The sequence below is a fragment of the Heptranchias perlo genome, chromosome 27 (assembly GCF_035084215.1).
Source record: "Heptranchias perlo isolate sHepPer1 chromosome 27, sHepPer1.hap1, whole genome shotgun sequence".
NCBI classification, from domain to species: domain Eukaryota; kingdom Metazoa; phylum Chordata; class Chondrichthyes; order Hexanchiformes; family Hexanchidae; genus Heptranchias; species Heptranchias perlo.
In genome coordinates, this window is record NC_090351.1 from 27,709,076 (window position 1) to 27,727,191 (window position 18,116).

Genomic DNA, 18,116 nt, shown 5'->3' on the forward strand with positions numbered 1-18,116 from the left:
ATCCACCTCAAGATATTTATAACTTTTATCACACTTGAGAGAAAGTTTAACCCACTTCTTTTCGTTCTATCTTCAATTTAAGAAATGGTTACTCACCTTTGCAGGTAGGTGGTCCTGGTACAAACGTGTTTTCTTTTTTACATTCTATTACACTGTTGCCAACCATTTCAAAACCTTCATTACAGCTGATGCTGATCGTCTCCTGATATCTGTATGTAGGTCCAAATCCCGCCTTTATTCGGCCATTTGCAGGCGGATCAGGACGATGACATTGGACAGCTACCAAAAAAGCAATGAATTAGTCTCCAATAGGTAACTGACTGTTATATAATACCGACAGAAAATCTATCTGTACCACATCTGAGTTCTGGTCCCATCCGATAAAATGGATTTGTGGAAATTAGAAGATTAAAAAAGCTTTGTGATTTTTAAGGCCTTGTTAAAGGCCAAACAAAATGCACTGAGTGGGTTGGAGTCCAAGATGGCCTTTTCTAGTCCCTAATCTTTTTTTTGTGTGTTAGAATTCAGGACTCACTTTTCACTTATATCAGTATCGCCTCCAGTCTACTTCTTAGTATGCTTTGCATCATGAATCCGCATAAAGACTGCCTTAAATTATTTCCATAGAGGGAGGGTGTGGGTTAAGCTCCTTTGTCTAGTGGAACCTGAGCAAATATGTGGCCTCAAGATCTTCCCCAAAAGATTTAGTCTAAGATGTTCAAACTTTGGACGAGCTAAGAACAGTCCAATGGACGTCTGTAATTTTCAATATGCCCCCCATGGTTGGCTCCAATTATTTGTAAGGATCAGTTTGTCATCATTGCACAGCTGACGAATTAGACAAACATACTAATGGCCCTTAGATGTATAAAGAGACGAATATATGGCAGCTACCATGTCAAATGCCATTTCTCCCTCAGCAAGACTACAATGCAGTTATTCAGTGTTTCTAAATGGCATGTGTTTCAGAGGGAGTTGCCCGTACTTCCCAACCTGGATATATTATTCCGAACAGCAGACCAATTCAGATTATTTTGTTGCTGCTCCACTACCCTTATTCTGAGGTCAGGACCACTGACTTCCGTGCCCACCTGCTCTTTTGCTGGTCAGATAGTCCTGTGAAGCCTACAACACACCAATGGCCTCTTCAACTAATCTTCAACCAGTAGAACTATCAGAGAAGTACTGATGCAGTGCCAGGGAACTACCAGATGTAGACACAGACGCCCGAGTCTCTATTCTGGTACCTACAATAATATTTGTGGTTCATGTTGTTTTGGTGCAATGTGTTGTGGTAAATGATTGTGGACTCCGGATAGATTAGGTTCACCTGTAACATAAAACTTTAGGAGAAACTTTATCTACACCTGTAATACGTGAGGGAAGCTTATGCCCAGCAATTCAACATCTATTCCTGGATAGGAGTGGGGAAGGGAGTCATCACAAACCTAAGAACTGTTAAAACCTCACATTTTAAATTTGATCACGGTAGAACATTAAATGAACTGAAAAGCACTACATTTCACCTTTTAAAACTGTTTGCAGGAGTCATGAAGAGCAAAAAGAAACCAGCATACCAAAGCCAACCAAGAAAAATCCACCGTAAGATATTGATAGCTTTAACAGACTTAAAAGAAAAAGTTTAACCCACTTCTTTTGGTTCTATCTTCAATTCAAGGAATGGTTACTCACGTTTGCAGATAGGTGGTCCTGGTACAAATGTATTATCTTCTTTACATTCAATTACACTGTTGCCAACCATCGCAAAACCTTCATTACAGCTGAAGCTGATCGTCTCCTGATATCTGTATGTAGGTCCAAATCCCGCCTCTATTTGGCCATTTGCAGGCAGGTCAGGACGATGACATTTCACGACTACCAAAAAAACAATGAATAGTCTGCACTAGGTAACTGACTGTTACATGATACCGAAACAAAGTCTATTTGTATCACAACTGAGTTCTGGTCCCATCCGATAAAAAGGATTTGTAGAAATTAGAAGATACAAAAAGCTTTGTTAAAGGCCAATCAAAATGCAGTGAGTGGGTTGGAGTAGAACCTTTCCTATCCCTAATTTTTGTGCATATGTTAGAATTCACTTTTCCTTTGTATCAGCAGCTCCTTCAGTCTACTTCTTAGTATGCTTTGCCTCATTTTACCTCTGACTAGTGTTAGATTAATGGGTCTGAGCTGGTGTGGGTCAGATTTGTCCCACTTGATAGAAGTGCTAATTTTGCTCGCTTCCAATCCTGGACAATCTCTCCAGTACAAAATTATTTCTTCCAAGATCAAGCCAATACTCCACAAAACTTCTCTCTAGGTCAAAGAGGTAGATTTTAAGGAGTGTCTTAAAAGGAGGAAAAAGAGGTAGAGAAGCTGTGAGGTTTAGGGTGGGAATTCCAGAGCTTAGGGCCTAGGCAGCTGAAGGGACGGCTGCCAATGATGGAGCAATCAAAATCAGAGATCGCCAAGAGGCCAGAATTGGAGGAGCGCAGTGATCTCAGAGGGTTGAAGGGCTGAAGGAGGTTATAGAGATAGAGTGGTGCGAGGCCATGGAGGGATTTGAGAAGGATGAGAATTTTAAAATCGAGGCGTTGCCAGACCAGGTGCCAATGTAGGTCAGCAAGCACAGAGGTGATGGGTGAACGGGACTTGGTGCGACTTAGGATGCGGGCAACAGAGTTTTGGATAAGCTCAAACTTAGAGGGTGCAAGGTGGGAGGCTGGACGGGAGAGCATTGGCACAGTTGAGTCTAGAGGTAACAAAAGCATGGATGAGGGTTTCAGCAGCAGATGAGCAGGGAGGGAGACCGGCAATATTACGGAGGTGGAAGTATGGGGTCGGAAGCTCAGCTCAGGGTCAAATAGGATGCCACGATTGCAAACGGTCTAATTCAGCCTTAGACTGTGGCCACGGAGAGGGATGGAGTTGGTGGCTAGGGAACGTATTTTGTGGCGGGGTGTTCAATATTTAATTGGAGGAAATTTCTGCTCATCGAATACTGGACGTCAGATAATCAGCATGACAAATCAGAGGCAGTGACGGGGTCGAGAGTGGTGTTGGTGAGGTAGAGCTGGGTGTCATCAGCGTACACGTGGAACTTGACATCGTGTTTTCAGATGATGTCGCTTAGGGGCAGCATATAGATGAGCAATAGGAGGGGGCCAAGGATAGATCCTTGTGGGACACCAGAAGTTACGATGCGGGAGCGGGAAGAGAAGCCACTGCAGGCGAGTCTTTGGTTATGACTGGATAGATAGGAATAGAACCATCCTAGGATATATTTATTTGATTTGGTGGATTTGTAGTTTTCAGTTCACTCAAGTTACAAAATACCTTTTCCACTCCATCTTCAAAATCCTATCGGTTATTCATTGTACAACTATAATCCGATTGTAATTAATATTAGACAGGTTATATGGAACCTTGGTTAGACCACACTTGGAGTATTGTGCACAGTTCTGGCTTTAGAGGTGTTAGAGAGGGTGCAAAAAAGATTCACAAGGATGATACCAGAACTGAGAGGATATCCTTATCAGGAAAGGCTGAATAGGCTGGGACTCTTTTCTCTAGAAGAGGCTGAAGAGAGACCTGATATAGGTCTTTAAGATAATGATAGGGTAGACGTACAGAAAATGTTTCCACTTGTGGGGGAGTCCAAAACCAGAGGTCATAAATATAAAATAGTTGCTAATAAATCCAATAGGGAATTCAGGAGAAACTCTGTTACCCAAAGTAGTAAGAATGTGGAATGCGCTGTCACAAGGAGTAGTTGAGGCAAAGAGCACAGATGCATTTAAGGGGAAACTAGGTAAATACATGAACGAAAAAGGGAAAGAAGGGTATCCTGATAGGGTTAGATGAAGTAGAGAAGGAGGAGGCTCGTGTGGAGCTTGAACGCAGACATAGACCAGTTGGGCCGGATGGCCTGTTTCTGTGCTGTCATTTCAATATAATTCCATGTAGATTAATGAATGGCAAGATTGTGAATTATCACCACAGCCTTCATAGAATAGAAAAGTTAAAATCAACAAACTTGTCCACCCAAACAACTTTATAAAAGGTAGGCACTAGTGAAAACAAAAATGTCTTTATCTGCATATATAGTTACTCCGGCCACATACTACAGGTTAAAAGATGAACAAACAAAACGGTTATTGCCATTTTTCATCCTATGTCTGATTGTGCGGCTTTGCAAGAATGTGCTGTCTGAAAAGGACAATGTCTTTCAATTCCATCTGGATGACAGCATTTTTGTTTGTACGTGGAAGATGAACCGTTGAAACAAAAGAATTGCCTCATTAGCAACTTGTATGCTGTTCAGTTTACCTCAAATGAGCATGGTTGATGCAGGCACTGAGTGCAAAATTATCCTATTCTCCAGCGCTGGCATTCATTACCTTGATGCGAAAGATTATTACAGTAAAAGAGCATATTGTACCCGTTAATCTCAAAGAAAACACTTGTTAGAAAGTGATCTAGAACACATCTAACCTAACTGATGCTAGGTAAAACTGTGCTACATGCTACCTGCGGAACAGGTTCAGACTGAAAATGAGTGGGACACAGTAGTTGTGGCACACAAGAGGCATACTTGAAAATGTACTTACTTTTGAATAACCTGACATTTTAGTTACTGTTGAATAACCAGCAGACACTTAAAGGTCTTAAGAAATGTTGCTACTAATCAAGTCTATTCAGAGTCATTCTCAAGCACAGGATTAAGTGGCAAGATTTATAGAATCGCTACTTGGAGGCAGTTCTTGTAGATCAAAAGTTTAAGATACAAAACAATTTACAGGAGACAAAAATTAAAACTACGGTTCTATACCTTTGCACATTGGTGGGTCACTGTCCCACTCTCTAGTCTCTGTACAAACAAGTCTCTCTGCACCGATCAATGAATAGCCATCATCACAAGAATATTTTGCAACCATTCCATGTTCCCAGTAATCTCCATAGGGTGGTGATGGAGCTGTCCCGTTACTAATAGGTGGAAGATCATCACAAGTGAGGGCTGGAGAAAAATGAAATTCAGTTAATGTTCTGAACAGACTGTCAAATGAAAATTTTACCATCAGGGATTAAATTCTCAGTTCAGTGACACAGCGGACTGGTGAACCAACACAACACACCAAAGAGTCTTCCCCAACCCCATCCCAGATCCTCTGATCTCAGCTGGTCGTTATCTTGGAGAGGGTGGGGGAAAAGCAGGTGTAGATTTTTGGGGTGGACAATAGCTAGTTGTACCCATATCTCCATTATTCACCCTTGGTCATCTGCTTTCTGCCACCATTTACCTGTGATTATCTCGGTCTCTGCTTAGCCATGCAAACTGCTCATTCTGAACCAGATATTCATCGAGTTTTATTTGGAGAAGTTAATTCACATATGTTTAACAGCTCTGAAGGTCTAGTCCACATATCCATTACTCTGCAGGGTGAAGAATTCTTTTAATCTCCAATCTTGTGCATTAGTACACTTTCGGACCAAAAATGGTAATTCTACAAAACTTGAATGATTACACAGCCAGCTTCCTGAATGTGTTGTGGGGAAAATTGGCACATCTGGATTCTTGGCATCATGTGCCAGGATTTCACAAGAGCACTTGGAAAAATCTAGTGACTGAGCAGGAATATCCATTTTTAAGATATGAGCTCTGCCTAAAAGGACTGCGATCAGGGGGAGGTCCTGTGAACTCCAAGCCTTTGACAGGCTAGGGAAGTGTCTCCAGACTCTTCAATATAGGCGCTCTCCCACACCACCCCCCCCCCCCCACCAACCCCATGCTCAAGTGGCCGAATCCTGGAAACCTGAGTGCTGGGCCAGGACCCAATACAACCGGGTCCCGGCCTAAATTCTGGAAGTCTGCCTGAATGTCAACGGATTTTTGAGGTCCTGAAGTTTTGGTCACTTATCTTTAGGGATCAGATAGAAGTTTAGTTGAACTTAATCGCATGGATTTAAATAAGAGGGGTTCATGATGTAGCAGATCATGAACTCTCTGTGGAAGAAACTGACTTGGTTGGCTAAATAGACAATCCAAAATTTCAGCACACTAACTTAATGACATCAAAACGTGGTAAAAAAAAGTGTGGCACGATGCCAATATTCCAGATGTGCCATTTCATTTGCCTCAGTCATTTAGCACAGAAATGCAAGTCAGCTACCCAAGGAATATGGAACCCTAACTTACCTTCACAAGTTGGAATTTGGCCATCCCAACCATCAGCTTTACACAACTGGTAGTTCCTACCCACCATCTGGTATCTAGAAAAAAGAAAACAAGTTACTATAGAAAAAACAAAGCAAAAATTACTTATTATTAGACAGTGAGCTATCAGTTAAATGGAACAGTGGTACAGCATCCTGATCAGGGAAGAAATCTAATGGTTTTAGTGGATATAAGTCATGAAACTAACAATACTTTGGTACAGTAAAAAAAAATAGGCAAATAATGTATTGGCAGAGGAACAGAGTATAAATCAAAACAAGTTTGATTGTTCCTAGTACAATCACCGATGGGGTATGGTGTGCTGTTCTGGTTAGCTGGTCATAGGAAGGATATTGGCGTAGCTTGGCTCATTATGCTGAATAACAGTTTAAATGAAGCATTTTAATGAATCAGCAGGCAGCAGCTTCCAATATTGAGGCAGATTATCAATTTAGGCACCAATTACAAATTAAATGTTTCCGCTTGGTTAAATGGAAGGATTCTGAACAATTTCAAACCAAAAGTTCACAGCACAAACTACCTATAATTCAGCAATGATTGGGCAATCAAAGCTGGGAATAGAAGCTATAAAACTGCTCACAGTTACAAGTGATCATCTTGTTAGACTGAGAGTAAGGTAACATTGATATGCGGATACTAATGACAATCCGCAACCGTAATCATCTTGATACTTACCTCAACTAAGGGAAAGCGTTTGAGAAACTGATGAAGGATAGCAGAAGGAATCAACTGGAAATGTAGGGTATGATTAGAAAGAGCCAACAGTTGTTCAAAAGGGGCAAGTCACGTCTGACCAATTTATTGGGTTTCTGTGAAGAGTTTACAGATCTTGTGCATAAAAGTTAGGCAGTGGATCTTATCTACTTGGATTTTAGCAAGACATTTGACACTGTTCCATTTAACGGTGTGATTCATCAGGGTAGATGGCAGATCAATGTGAGGCTAAAAAGGTAACCAAAGGGTGGTGGTGCAGGGAAGGTTGCAGAGTGGAAACTAGTTGCCAGTGAAGCCCCTAGTAGCACAGGCTGCTATTGCTTATATATTTTTTTAAATCTGCTGAAAGAGAACAGAATATTTTCCAAAGCAACCAGGTCTGCATATAACACCAAACCAAGTGCCGTACCAATAATGGTAATCAATGTGCGATAATCCGAAGCAACCTGCACAATCGAGGTCAATGGCTAGAGAATGATGAATGGAATTTAACACAGACAAGTGTAAAGGCATTAGATTTGGCAGAAGAAGCGAGAAAGCAGATTACATATTAAATGGTAAAGTACTTGAGGAAACAGTGCAAGAAAGAGAGCTACATGGTTTAAAACCATCAAATTCAGATATCATAGGCAGTGAAGAAAGCAAAAAGTGTTGCAATGTACAGCAAAGGGTGTGAATTAAAAGCCAACGGTGATATTGAAATTGTAGCCGATCTTGGTGAAGTCATACCTGGAGAATGACGTTTATTTTTGGTCTCAGGAAAGACACAGAATTATTGGAGGGTGACTAGAGGAAAGCTCGGATTCAGGAACTTAGAGACTGTTCACACCAGAACTTCACTCCCTGGCAGAGGAGGATGAGAGGGGATTTGAGAATGACCTTTAAGATTGAGAATTGAATCCAGCAACGTTCTGTCCAGTATAGGATTTGAGGACCAAGGGACACATTTGAAAGTTAAAGAGACAAAACTTCGGCATAATTTTTTAGTAAGCGAGTGAAAGAATTATGCAACAGATTTTACCAGCAAGAATGGTGGAACAGAAAAACGACAATAGGTTTTAAAAAAAGGACACGGTGAATTTGAAATAGGAAAAGGGTAGTACAAGGCCATTAGTTCTAGAATCATTGTAGGGAAACAGACAAGTGTTTTGGAAAAGTAGCCTGGATGAACCAATGGTCTTCTCCTGCCTAAAATATTGTTGGCCAGAGGCTGCAGAAGACTGCTGAGCTGGATTCAAAGTGCTAACAAAGACCTTTTGAACTGAGGTGACCTGGAGTTCAGTCACTGGTCTGAACTGGCCAGAACCAGTTTGAATTCGTTCCGCTTCTTAGAGAGACAAAGGGACGGTGTGCTACCTGAGCCCTTGGAACAGAGCCAATCAGGGGATGACATCGGTCACTCCAGCAACTCTGAGCCAACCGGAGAAGACAGCATCGTTCGAAAAGACAGACTTGGGGAATAAAAACTGAGGAGTTGCTGGCTTGGAGTCAGTGTGTGTCTTTGTTTGTTTGTGAGCAAGAGAGAGAGAGAGAGAGAGAGTGTATGTGTGTGTGTGTGTGTGTGTGTGTGTGTGTGTGTGTGTTTTTGTTGGTGTGTCTTTGTTTGTGAAGGAGACTCTGGAAACTAACCCTCGTGGAAGTAGGAACCCTGCGTCAAGGACGTGGAGACGACGTCAGGAGTAAGAGGGAGAATTGCCTGGCCAGCAGCGTCTCTCCTTTCCGGGTAATATAATATCCTTTCTATTCTGGGACCACTCTGGGAGTGTCGTCAGGAAACCTAGTGGGTGTGCGTTTAAAGCTTGATACTCGGGGAGTATTAATAGAGAAACCTAGTGGGTGTGCGTTTAAATCCTAGTTTGAGTATAAACCTGTATAACCTGCTGTAAACTACATGCCTATATCTAACTAGACGTATAAGCGGTATGTACATGATCTAATAACGTTAATAAAGCGAATTGAGAATTAAGAGAGAATTGACTCTTCCTCTGTGTACTAAGCTAAAACCGTTAACCGGTGACTTCCGGTCAACAATATTAACAACATTACCAAGTCATCAGAAAACTCAAGTGCTTAACGCTTCACCAAAATCAGTTTTGGCTCATTCAACAATTGGTACACCAAATACTCACCCTGTGTTACAATGAAAAGTAACTTTACTTCCAAAAGTACTAATGGATGCCTCATAATATCCATTCAATATCTCCCCTGGATTATCACAGTTCCTCGCTACACAGAAAAAAATGGGAAATGGTAAAAGTGTTATAAAACACCAAGTTCTCCAATAAATTTATTAATAATAATTCACTGAATTTATTGTTAAGCTGAAAAACTACTATAACATTTTCCAAGACCAGGTTTCTCACAATTCTGGAATTTAGGGCTAGATTTTCCACCGATTCATAATCTATGTTTTGGCATGGCAAATACTAAATTCACTCCAACTGTGCAGTACCGTATATTAGTATGGCTCTGTCTTCAATCGCCCTATTCATTTCTGAAAGCAATCTTTACCAGCAATCCCTAAATACAATGGTAAAGATCTACCTTTGGTGCTCCTCTAAATTTAAATTCTATTATTTCTGATGGACACATAAGGCTAGAGGGACAAAGGTCAGCAAACTTTCCATCAGATTTTATGCATCCTTGGGCAACAGGTAATGAAAGCAAGCTGATGTCTTAATTAAGCATTCCAATAGACAACAAAACTACTTAAATTTTCTTTTTGGGGGGGGGGGGGGGCGGGGAAGACAAGAGCTGAAACTAATAATAGGAATTTAAAATAAAATGATCCAAGTTATAATGCTAAACTTGGATGTGCCTGGGAGACTGATACATAATTACACACACTCTAGTAAAGACAAAAAAAAAGCAGCAAATAAATTAAAGTAATGGGAAAAAGTAACTAGAAATTAAATGATGTGCAGTTAATGGATCCCAATCAGACGGGTGGACATTCTATGTCCCCTCTTTAAACCACAAAGAAAGGCCAAAACTAGAAGCAAAAGAAAACTGGTTAATTGTTTTTGGAAACTGCTTTCTGGTGAAAAACAACGGCTCTTAAAAAAGTCAGCGGAAAATATAGCCAAATCCTGTATGCCTGGACTACCAGGTCAAAGTTCTCAGATGCATAATCCTTCAGTGCTAGTGCCCTAGATGCCTTAGCTAAAACAGCATTTATACTACCTTAATGTCAATCCATGATTTTTAGATACTTTCCTTCCTAAGAGAGCCAAAATAAAGTCTGGTGGATAGAAAAGGTCAACATGTTTGGAGGCCCACTGACTCAGCTTGGGAAATGTCCAGGTAAATTTAACAAACAACTCTACGGAGAGTATGGTACAGAGGGGAGCGGTCTAGATTAATGTTATCATTCAATTCTTATTTTGGTATTTTTATGTTCAGCAAGACAAGTAATAATTGTGCTGGCTACATCAAACATTTTCCACTTTTTGTTAAGTGTTAAACACACATTTATAGATCAGAAATAGTACAGGTTAGATTCAGGCTAAATATCTTCCCTATCACTCCTTAACCCTAGCCCCAAAAATAACATCTTCTACTGGATATTTCCAACTCCCACATTATGTGTTTTCTAAGTTATTACCCAAATTAATTTATGATTTGTGACTGACAGTAGTGATCTTCATCTGCCTGGATCTGAAAACTTCATCCTAAAAGTGAAAGGTCCATTCCCCCACCTAAACCTTCTGAATGCAGTTTTGATGGACACCAGTAATGTACTCCGCATGGATAAGTAATGCCAGATTGTCTCCCTCACTCAGTAATGGGTGCAGAGCAGGGTACTTCAGTGCTGGGAGCTAGCATTGAGGCTGAGGAGCAAAGAACTTCAACAGGGGAACTTACAAGGTTGCTCATGGTCCTCAAGTGCAGAAAGCAGAGGCTAAAAAAATTATTTTGAAATCTTCTCTAGTTATGTGCTGAATGCATCCAGCTCTTGTGGTTCCATTCCACAAGGATGATGGAATCAGGGCATAAAATTATTTTTTTTAATTATAAAAGTATAGTATTTTATAAAGCTTCAGTATTTATTTCCTAATATTTACAAACAAATATTAGGAAATAAGTACTGAAGCTAGTGCAGCCTAGCCCACAACTGCTCTCATTTGCAATCTCCACCTTGACAGAAGCTGACTAACTGAGATGAAGGAGACGTTACCCGCCCCCCCCCCCCTTCTCCATTTTGGAGGTCTCTCCAGTGATAGCATGACCACATTGGAGTGGTCTAAAGCTGAACTGGTTTGCAGACAGATGAAGAAAAAGGCACAACACACATTTTACCATCTCTAAATTAAATTATCCCTTCATCAACCACACGAAGTAAAGTCAGTGAACAGCTACCAGGCCAGCACAGTCATTGCCAAACCAGAAAAAAAAATCCTGGAAATAGGGGCATGCAGAAAGGCAGTCAGCAGAAGCGTGCAAGGGGCCTGAGCCAGTGGCCAGCTGCTTTAATGGCAAATACAAAAGTCACCATCCCTATTGGTTTGGTTTCTCAACATGTGTTTGTTTGGTAAAGAACCCTGCCTATCATATTTGGGAGCTTTACTTAATGGACTGGTTAGTCAGGATGGGCTTATCCAATGCTTTAAATTATATACAGTACACATTCTAAGCAGTCTAACAGGTTCAGGTATAAACTGCCTTAAGCAACCTATGTCTTGATCCCTGGATTTAAGAATTGAACTAATTCCCGACATTGAGCAACTAACACAATTTATATCTCAGTTTGATGAGTTACAATTAAGAATACTGATCACTTGGTTTACTATTATTCAATCTTGATCGACAAATGAATACAACCAGTATCAGTACGGCTTCACTAACAGAAATAGTTCAGTCGGTCTCACATCTGGTTGGATTTTAAAAGATGAAAGGGAAACAGAAAAAAGGAACAACTTGACTAGGTATCATTAATGCTCAACTTGGTGAGTAAATTTAGCAATCCAGCCGTTAGCAGTGATTAAAAAGTGAGTGAAGATGGACAAAATTGGAGCATTTTTGCCTGTAGTTTATTGGTTCTCGCTTTCAAACATTTGAATATTTTATGCTTAAATACTACAGTAGAGTGATCCTTTGGCTTAATGGTAGCACTCCTGCCTCCAAGTCAGAAGGTGATGGGTTCGAGCTCCAATCCAGACAGCCCCAGTGAATGGAGGCTAGAATATGGTCTCTTAAATACTGGTTGACATCCTGCGGGGTAGTTGTGTCCAATTGAGAAACAACCAGCCCAGTAGAAGTATTCTCGCCTCGGAATCTAAAGGGTTTGATTCAGATCCCACTCCACAGTCCTGGCGAGTGGGACACAATATATACCTGTCTCCATCTAAAACACTTGCCCATTTCCTGAGATACCACCTGCAAACATGTTCATCAATTCAATTTAACAGCCAGTGTATTGCATTTAGCACCAATTAATGGGCCAAATGCATGTTACATGGTACAAAATCACTTTTAAAAAATATGCCTACTGCATATATTTTGTTTCATTCCACAAAACCTGTGTACTACTTTCCACTAAATACCTAATTGGTCTTTGCAATTGCCTTATGATAACATTATTACTACATGGAGACATGCAATTCAGGATGGAGAGATCATTGATGTATCAGTGTAAAGACTGTCTTAAATTAATTCCATAGAGGGAGAGTGCAGGTAAAGATCCTTGGTCTGGTGGAATTTGAGCAAGTGGCCTCAAGATCATCAGCAAAAGATTTAGTCTAACATGCTCAACCTTTGGACTATCTGAGAACAGTTCAATGGACATCTGTAAATATTCAATATCCTCCCCATAACTGGCTCCAATTACTTGTCAGGATCAGTTTGTCATGATTGTCGAGTTGACAAATTAGAACTACATACTGATGGCCCTTATATGTACAAGCAGACAATGAATATATGGCAAGTGCCATTTCTCCCTCGGCAAGACTACAATGCAGTCATTCACTGTTTCTAAATGACATATGTCTCGGATCGAGCTGTCCATACTTTCCAACCCAGATATATTATTCTGAGCAGCAGACCAACTCAGATTATTTTATTGTTGCTCCAACAACCTTATTCTGAAGGCAGGACCACTGACCTCTGTGCCCACCTGCTCCTTTGCTGATTAGATAGTCCATGAAGCCTGCAGCATACCACTGACCTCTCCAGAGAAGTACTGATGCAGTGTTCGTGAACTACCACATGTAGGCACAGATGCATCAGTCTCGATTCTGGTACCTGCTACTATAGTATTTGAGGCTCATGTTGTTTTGGTGCAATGTGCTGTGGTAAATGATTCTAGACTCCGGATAGTTTAGGTTCATCTGTAACGTAAAACTTTAGGAGAAACTTTACTTACACAAGTAATGTATGAGGGAAATTTATGCCCAGCAATTCAACATCTATTCCTGGATGGGAGTGGGGAAGGGAGTAATCACAAATCTAGGAATTGTTAAAACCTCACATTTTAAATCAGATTAATGTATAACATTAAATGAACTGAAAAGGACTAAATTTCACTTTTTAAATTTCTTTGTAGGAGTGAGGAAGAGCAAAAAGAAACCAGCATACCAATGTCAACCAAGGAAAATCCACCTCAAAATATTTATATATTTAACAGACTTGAGGGAAAGTTTAACCCACTTCTTTTGGTTCTATCCTCAATTCAAGGTATGTTTACTCACGTTTGCAGGTAGGTGGTCCTGGTACAAATATACTATCTGTTTTACAATTTGTAAAAAAACTGTTGCTTGCCATTTAAAAACCTTCATTACAGCTGAAGATGATCATCTCCTGATATCTTATGTAGATCCAAATCCCACCTCTATTTGGCCATTTGCAGGCGGGTCAGGATGATAATATTTGACAGCTACCAAAAAAGCAATGAATTAGTCTGCACTAGGTAATTGACTGTTATATGATACCGACAGGAAGTCTATCTGTACCACAACTGACTTCTGGTCCCATCCGATAAAATGGATTTGTGGAAATTAGAAAATAAAAAAAGCTTAGTGCTTTCTAAGCCCTTGTTAAAGGACAATCAAAATGCAAAGAGTGGGTTGGAGTACAAGGCGGCCTTTTCTAGTCCCTAATTTTTTTTTTATGTGCTAGAATCCTGGACTCGCTTTTTATTTATATCAGCACCTCCTCCAGTCTACTTCTCAGTATGCTTTGTATCATGTATCAGCGTAAAGGCTGCCTTAAATTATTTCCACAAAGGGAGAGTGTGGATAAAGCTCCTTGGTCTATTGGAACGTGAGCAAATTTGTGGCCTCAACATCTTCAGCAAAAGATTTAGTCCAAGATGGTCAACCTGTGGACTAGCTAAGAACAGTCCAAGGGACGTCTGTAAATTTTCAATGGTTGGCTCCAATTATTTGTCAAGATCAGTTGATCATCATCGCAGAGCTGACGAATTAGACAAACACACTGATGGCCCTTATATGTATAAAGAGACAATGAATACATGGCAGCTACCATGTCAAATGCTATTTCACCTCCGGCAAGACTACAATGCAATTATTCGGTGTTTCTAAATGACATGAGTCTCAGCGGGAGCTGTCCATACTTCTCAACCCGGGTACATTATTCGGAACAGCAGACCAACTCAGGTTTTTTTGTTGTTGCTCCAATACCTTATTCTGAAAGCAGGACCACTGACTTCTGTGCCCACCTGCTCCTTCACTGATCAGATAGTCTGTGAAGCCTGCAACATACCACTGACCTCTCCAACTAATCTTTAACCAGTAGAGATGCCACAGTCTCTATTCTGGTACCTACCACAAAAGTATTTGTGGTTCATGTTGTTTTGGTGCAAAGTGTTGTGGTAACTGATTCTGGGCTGCGCATAGATTAGGTTCATCTGTAACATAAAACTTTCAGAGAAAAGTTATCTACATGTGTAATATATGAGGGAAACTTATGCCCAGCAATTCAAGATCTATTCATGGATGGGAATGGGAAAGGGAGTCACCACAAACCTAAGAATTGTTTAATCCGATTTAAAATGTGAGGTTTTATGTATAACATTAAATGAACTGAAAAGCATTAAATTTCACTTTTTAAATTTCTTTGTAGGAGTGAGGAAGAGCAAAAAGAAGCCAGCATACCAATGTCAACCAAGGAAAATCCACCTCAAGATGACTTTAACAGACTTGAGCAAGTTTAACCCACTTCTTTTGGTTCTATCCTCAATTCAAGGAATGGTTACTCACGTTTGCAGGTAGGTGGTCCTGGTACAAATGTATTTTCTTCTTTACATTCAATTACACTGTTGCCAACCATCTCAAAACCTTCATTACAGCTGAAGCTGATCGTCTCCTGATATCTGTATGTAGGTCCAAATCCCGCCTCTATTCGGCCATTTGCAGGCAGGTCAGGACGATAGCATTGGACAGCTACCAAAAAAGCAATGAATTAGTCTCCACTAGGTAAATGACTGTTATATGATACCGACAGAAAGTCTATCTGTACCACAACTGAGTTCCGGTCCCATCCGATGAAATGGATTTGTGGAAATTAGAAGATGCAAAATGTTTTGTGCTTTTTAAGGCCTTGTTAAAGGCCAATCAAAATGCAGTACAACATGGCCTTTTCTAGTTCCTAATTTTTTTCATGGGCTAGAATTCAGGACTTCCGTTTCCTTTATATCAGCAGCTCCTCCAGTCTATTACTTAGTATGCTCTTCATCATTTTACCTATGACTAATGTTAGGATAATGGGTCTGAGCTTGTGTGGGTCAAATTTGTCCCACTTGATATTTGTGCTATTTTTGCTCGTTTCCAATCTTTGAGAGCCTCTCCAGTACAAAACTAATTTAGAATCATAGAAATGTTACAGCACGGAAGGAGGCCATTCGGTCCATCGAGTCCGTGCGGGCTCTATGCAAGAGCAATCCAGTTATCCTACTCCCCCGCCCTATCCCCATAGCCCTGCAAATTTTTTCCTTTCAAGTACTTATCCAGTTCCCTTTTGAAGGCCATGATTGAATCTGCCTCTCCCACCCCCTCAGGCAATGCATTCCAGATCCTAACCACTCGCTATGTAAAAAAGTTTTTCCTTATGTCACCTTTGGTTCTTTGGCCAATCACCTTAAATCTATGTCCTCTGGTTCTTCACCCTTCTGCCACTGGGAATAGTTTCTCTCTATCTACTCTGTCTGGAACCTTCATGATTTTGAATACCTCTATCAAATCTCCTTGCAACCGTCTCTGTTCCAAGGAGAACAACCTCAGCTTCTCCATGTAATTAAAGTCCCTCACCCCTGGAATCATTCTAGTAAATCTCTTCTCCACCCTCTCTTAGGCCTTCACACCTTTCCTAAAGTGCAGTGCCCAGAATGGGACACAATACTCCAGCTATGGCCAAACCAGTGTTTTATAAAGGTTCAGCATGACTTCCTTGCTTTAGTACTCTATACCTCTACTTACAAAGCCCAGGATCCCGTATGCTTTTTTAACCACTTTCTCAAACTGCCCTGCCACCTTCAATAGACCCCAAGATCTCTCTGTTCCTGTACTCCTTTTAAAATTGTGCCGTTTAGTTTGTATTGCCTCTCCTCATTCTTCCTACCAAAATGTATCACTTCCCATTTCTCTGTTAAATTTCATCTGCAATGTGTCCGCCCATGCCACCAGCCTGTCTATATCCTCTTGAAGTCCACCACTATCCTCCTCACTGTTCACAACACTTCCAAGTTTTGTGTCATCTGCAAATTTGGAAATTGTGCCCTGTGCACCCAAGTCCAAGTCATTAATATATATCAAGAAAAGCAGTGGTCCTAGTACTGGCCCCTGGGAACACCACTGTACACCTCCCTCCAGTCCTAAAAATCATTCACCACTACTCTCTGTTTCCTGTTACTTAGCCAATTCTGTATCTACGCTGCTACTGCTCCTTTTATTCCATGGGCTTCAATCTTGATGATAAACCTACCACGCGGCACTTTACCAAACTCCTTTTGGAAGTCCATATACACATCAACTGCATGGCCCTCATCGACCCTCTCTGTTACCTCATCAAAAAACTCTTTCAAGTTAGTTAAACACAATTTGCCTTTAACAAATCCGTGCTGGCTTTCTCTAATCAATTTACTCTTGTCCAAGTGACTGCTAATTCTGTCCCGGATTATCGTTTCTAAAAGTTTCCCCACCATCGAGGTTAAACTGGCTGGCCTGTAGTTGCTAGGTTTATCCTTACACCTATTTTTGAACAAGGGTATAACATTTGCAATTCTCCAATCCTCTGGCACCACCCTCCGTATCTAAGGATGTTTGGAAGATTATGGCCAGTACCTCCACAATTTCCACCCTTACTTCCCTCAGCAACCTAGGATGCATCCCATCTGGACCGGGTGACTTATCTACTTTAAGTACAGCAAGCCTTTCTAGTACCTCCCCTTTATCAATTTTTCCAAGATCAAGCCAGTTCTCCACAATACTTCTCCTTAGTCTACTAAATCACCCTACAACAACAACTTTCATTTATATAGCACCTTTAAGGTAGTAAAATATCCCAAGATGCTTCATAGATGCGTTATCAAACAAAATTTGACACCAAGGCCACATAGGGGCATATAGGACAGGTGAACAAAGCCCAGGTCAAAGAGGTAGATTTTAAGGAGCATCTTAAAAGAGAGGTAGAGAGGCAGAGAGCTTTAGGGTGGGAATTCCAGAGCTTAGGGCCTAGGCAGCTGAAGGAATGGCCACCAATGGTGGAGTGATGAAAAACAGAGATGTGCAAGAGGCCAGAATAGGAGGAGCGCAGTGATCTCATAGGGTTGGAGGAGGTTACAGAGATAAGGAGGGGTGAGGCTATGGAGGAATTTGAAAAGAAAGATGAGAATTTTAAAATCATGGGGTTGAAGGACCGGGAGCCAATGTAGGGTGAATGGGACCTGGTGCTAGTTAGGATGTGGGCAAAGTTTTGGATGAGCTTAAGTTTACGGAGGGAGCAAGGTGGGAGGTTGGCCAGGAGAGCATTGGAATAGTCGAGTCTAGAGGTAACAAAAGCATGAATGAGGTTTTCAGCAGATGAGCTAACATAGAGATGGAGATGGGCGATAACAGAGGTGGAAGTAGGCAGTTTTGGTGTCGGAGATGATATGGGGTTGGAAGCTCAGTTCAGGGTTAAATAGGAGGCCAAGGTTGCGAACGGTCTGTTTTAG

At 40.9% G+C, this 18,116-nt stretch overlaps 1 protein-coding gene across 4 annotated transcripts in view; it reads right to left on the reverse strand.

Annotated features, from left to right (window-relative positions):
* LOC137344487 (C4b-binding protein-like) overlaps positions 1 to 18,116 on the reverse strand; it is a 64,149-nt gene that overhangs the window by 33,111 nt on the left and 12,922 nt on the right. For all 4 annotated transcript variants that reach the window (XM_068007497.1, XM_068007493.1, XM_068007494.1 and 1 more), the window contains exons 6-11: positions 15,166 to 15,348; positions 9,079 to 9,175; positions 6,197 to 6,270; positions 4,832 to 5,017; positions 1,693 to 1,875; positions 97 to 279 (exon numbers count right to left, since the gene is read on the reverse strand). In XM_068007497.1, coding sequence (XP_067863598.1) covers positions 97 to 279; positions 1,693 to 1,875; positions 4,832 to 5,017; positions 6,197 to 6,270; positions 9,079 to 9,175; positions 15,166 to 15,348 — 906 coding nt within the window. The remainder of the gene's footprint in view (positions 1 to 96; positions 280 to 1,692; positions 1,876 to 4,831; positions 5,018 to 6,196; positions 6,271 to 9,078; positions 9,176 to 15,165; positions 15,349 to 18,116) is intronic.